The sequence below is a fragment of the Penaeus chinensis genome, chromosome 31 (genome assembly GCF_019202785.1).
Source record: "Penaeus chinensis breed Huanghai No. 1 chromosome 31, ASM1920278v2, whole genome shotgun sequence".
Classification (NCBI taxonomy): Eukaryota; Metazoa; Arthropoda; class Malacostraca; order Decapoda; family Penaeidae; genus Penaeus; species Penaeus chinensis.
Window position 1 is genome coordinate 7,011,950 of NC_061849.1, and position 4,790 is coordinate 7,016,739.

Genomic DNA, 4,790 nt, shown 5'->3' on the forward strand with positions numbered 1-4,790 from the left:
TCTGTTTTTATTATAGTTGCTATTACCATTATTACCACTATTACTAATTACTGATACTATTAGTAGTAGTAGTACTAGTATTATCATTATCATTATTATCATCATTAATACTATTACTATTATTATCATTATTACCATAATGACTATCATTATCATAATTATTACCACCATCATTCTCATTATTCTGTTCTTTATCATTATCATTATCTTTATTATTATCATTGTTATCCTCATCATTATTATTATTATTATCATTATTATCATCATTATTATTATCATTATTATCATTATTATTATCATTATTATCACTATCATTTTAATCATCATTTTTATCATCATTACCACTATCACTGTTAATAATATGATCATTATAATCATTGTATCATCGTTATTATTGTTATCATCACCAACATCATTACTACCATAACTGTCATTGCTATTGATTACTGTTGCTTTTGTTATTGATATTGTTGCTTATATTGCAATAATTATTGGCATAATCAACACATGATTATCATTGTTAATAATTTAATACAAGGCATATACAGATTTCTTTTTTTTTTTCATTGCATTGTAGTTTATTCCGTTTCCACTTGTACAAGTATGTGTTTATGTCTGTGTCTGTGTTTGCGTCTGTGTCTGTGTCCGTGTTTGTGTCCGTTTGTGTTTGTGCTTCTGTTTGTGTCTGTGCCTGTGTCTGTATCTGTGTATGTGCCTGTGTCTGTCTGTGTTTCTGTCTGTGTATGTGCCTGTGTCTGTGTCTGTGTCTATGTATGTGTCTGTGTTTGTGTCTGTGTATGAGTCTGTGTCTGTGTCTTTGTATATGTCTGTCTATGTGTCTGTGCATGTGCCTGTGTCTGTGCTTGTGCTTGTATACATGGATGTGCATTGACGTGCGTTATAAGTTCGAATGGAATGAGAGATCTGAATGTGACAGTTAATTTGCACCCAGCAGCAAAATGGAGGTTTGTGTGTGTCTTTCTGCCTCGTGTAATGCGGATTCGGAGTCTATATTTCGTTCCATTGCATATGGATGAACAATAAAAAAATAAAAAAAAAAGTTAGAATTTTCTTTTTACTTATTGTTTTCGAGATTTCAGATACAAGGTTAGATGAAAAAAAATGAATAAAAAAGCTAGACATTATTTTTAGGAAAAGAATATATACCAAATATTTTTTTTTTCTTTTAAGATTATATATCAAATTAAAAAGACTATACAAACTAAGATCAGAATTCAACAAACAGCACAGAACCAAACAAGCACATTTTAGGCCTCGGCGCAAAAACACTCATCGAAGTCATTCCTTCGACACAGCCTCAAACAACAACATCGTCATAGGTCGGTATCATAAGCTTCTCTCTCTATGATTTTTCCCTCTTCGAACTTGCCAATATCGGCAGATTAATGGTAAGACAACACCACACTCTTTCTCTTTGATGTTCCTTGTGAGAACAGAGAAGGGGAAAGGAAGGGGAGAAGAAAAGGTACGTAAGAGAAGAGGAAAGAATGTTGTTGGTTTTTTAAAAAGTTCGTTTGGGAGATGGGGGAGGAGAGCTGCGAGGAAACGGGTGATTGAGAGAGAGGAATCGCAAAAGAGAGAGAGGGTGGAGAGCAAAACAAAAGTGAGGGGGAGAGAAAGGGTAAGATAGAGATAAAGGGAAAGAAAGCTTGGGGAACGGTACGTAAAGAGAATGAGATAGGATGGAAGGGAAGAGCAAACGAAAGAGAGAAGAAGAAAGAGGGCAAAGAGAAAGAAAATAGAGAAAGTTGGAACTAGCGAGAGGGAAGCCCAAATTAGACCGCTAAATACACAGTTGTAAATAGAGGAAGAGAAAGCGGTAAACAGGGAGAGAGAAATACACAAAGAAAGGGAGGAAAAGAACTGACACGCATCGTTAAAGAAAAGTTTTCTTCAAAAGGTCCCGCCCCGGCCCTCGTATCTCCTTCGTTTGTTTTCCTCGAAGATCAGCCCACACAATACTTGGGTACGCTGCAGATTCACTTTTGTCCTGTGTTGGGCCCTGTTGTGTTTACACGTGTACGAAGGGGGGCGAGAGGGACAAAATAAAGAGAAAAAAAAAAGGGAAAACGAAATAAAAAGAAAAAGAAAAAGTAAACTTTTATTGTGCAAGAACCTTTGATATCAAGCAATGGAACAAAATGGGAAGGATATTGTACCTATCACTGAATACATGTCTAGAAATGCATCTTTACATCCTCTTCACAAGGGGAACTACAAACATTTTGCATCGAAAAATAGGAAAAAAGGTTGGAAAAAGTGCTCACAATTTTAGCCTTTTTCGCGAAAAACAACTGCCATGCAAAGAAACGAGAAACGAGCAAAACAAATAGAAACAGAGCAAGGGACCGAAAACTGTGATGAACTTGATTAGTCTGTGAATAACCGTGCATGTGGAGAATTTTTTTTTTTTTTTTTCGTTTTTTCTCACAAAAGAACAGGTGGTGAAATTGTTTTATTGTTTTTTTGATGTATGGCGACATGATGTAGATAAATAGATAAATAGATGATAAGTAAATACATAGCAGGTAAATAGAACGTTTTCTGTCTGCCTCTCTATATCTATCTATCTATCTATCTATCTATCTGTCTGTCTACCTATCTATCTAGCTATTTATCTACCTACTTACATATAAATATATATATATACATATATATTTACACACACACACACACACACACACACACACACACACACACACACACACACACACACATATATATATATATATATATATATATATATATATATATATATATGTATATATACATATATATACATAGATATACATGTATATATATGCATATATATATACATAAATACATATATGCGTGTATATGTAGATATATATATATACATATATACAAACATTTTATACACACACACACATATTTGTATATGAGTGTGTATGTGAGTGTGTGTATATATACACAAATACGCACACACACACACACATATATGTATATACATATATATATATATATATATATATATATATATATATATATTCATATATATATATATATATATACACATATAAATCACCAGCACCAATCATGCAGATGGCTGTGGCCTTCAACCAATGATAAAACAGACATCAAAAGTATGCCTAAAGTATATTATATAAAAGAGTTCTCGTGCTTTAAGGTGGTCAGTACGCTGAAACCATTACCTCGGACTATGGCTAGCCCCAGATTTTATTTAACCACAAAGTTTATTGTGGCTCGTTGGATTCGGCCGTTATTTTGCGGCCGATGTCTTCCACTGATGTGCGAGAGGAAGGCCCAAAAGCACCTGTAGTTTGGAAGGCAAAAGGTTCAGAGCTGTAGCGGTTTGTAAGGGACTGATATTTATACCTTCATGCATTTTCCGTCTGCTGTGCTGCTGACCATGAGATCAGATGATGCTTGTTTGTGTCTGTGCAGGTAGCGTCCCAGAGCAAGCAGTTGCCACGCTTGAACAATGCCTTTTACCATCTCCCCTGTCAAGTCCAGCAGGTTTCAGGATTGACGGTATCCCCGCACTCTGCAGTACTCTCTTGAAAGCAGAGTGTCCGGGTAACCGTCAAGAACTGAGGTTGCAGAACAGGGAATGGTGCCCAAGGGAGTCCATTTGACCCCCACATTTGCACTTACGTTGATAACATTCGGATGCACCGACCCTCTGGGCGATAGTGATACGGAAGATGTCATCGTCGAGGTGTGTTCCCACAGCGGGCATGGGAATCATGCAGTCACGCTCACTTTTGGGCTGAACACTGGCCAAGAGACGAGCTCTGGACGCTCCATCCACTTGATGCGTTTGAGAGAGGCTTTGGATGATATAGAATCCCATGCCTTCTGTTACGATCTTCGGGTAGGGATCGGTTCCTAATCTATAGCAAGGTGTGCTGTGGCGTTACCAGGGGATATAAAAGCAGGAGCAGCTATGTCTGTCGTCCTGTGAATCCCAAGACCCCCAAGACTAACAGGGAGAGTGGTTAGTTTTCAATTGTCAGCATCAAAATTGACATTTCATAAATTTGTGGCTGCTTTCCGTAAAGTATCATCAATGTGCTGCAACAAGTACTACAATTTAGGGATGGCAAAGTAACTTTGAGAAGATCTAGAGTTTGATGAGTATTAATATTTTTAAGGGTGTCAGTCATGCCTTGAAGCTCTTCATGTTTCCTTTGCAGTGCTGGCATTGCTGCTGCCAAAGTCAGAGGAGATCCGAGCAACTGATATTCTTCCTCTTTTAAACGACATATAGTTGACAGCAGTTCATGAAACCCAATAAGGGTCCATCGTTCTTCCTTTGTGTGGTTGAGGAGAATTAATTCGCACTTTGCATCGCTGATGGCTAATCCTGACTGATGAAACTCAGAGATTAGGTTGGGCAAATCACCCAAAACATTCTCTACAGTGCCACCTAGTGTTGCATCGTCCAGGTAACTTATATTAAATCCATTAATTGGTAAGCTGGAGGCCCTGTCGACACCAAGAAAGAAAAAGGCTGGATCTATGGGTTCACCATGATAACATAGGCCGTAATAGCCTCTTTAATAGTTTCACCTGCAGCATCCGTGTCACGATCAAGTAAATTCTCTAAATGCATTGGACAAAGACAATGAGGCCCTTTTGCAGACCCTGAGAGATAGAAATTCACATCTGTGGTAATTCCTAATTGGCATCGTGTGGCGTTGGCAAGCTGAGATTTTCCAGTAATGGCGGGTGCTTCGATTTTAATGCATTGAGAACATCCTCGCCACGGCCTGCAAATCCCTCCG

At 37.6% G+C, this 4,790-nt stretch overlaps 1 protein-coding gene across 1 annotated transcript in view; it reads right to left on the minus strand.

The window, feature by feature from the left end:
• The window catches only part of LOC125041995 (proline-rich protein 36-like), a 4,975-nt gene extending 1,477 nt beyond the window's left edge, over window positions 1–3,498 (minus strand). The window contains exon 1 of the mRNA XM_047637457.1: window positions 3,379–3,498. Within this exon, the coding sequence (XP_047493413.1) occupies window positions 3,379–3,498 (120 nt within the window). The remainder of the gene's footprint in view (window positions 1–3,378) is intronic.
• Between the last annotated feature and the right edge of the window lie 1,292 nt (window positions 3,499–4,790).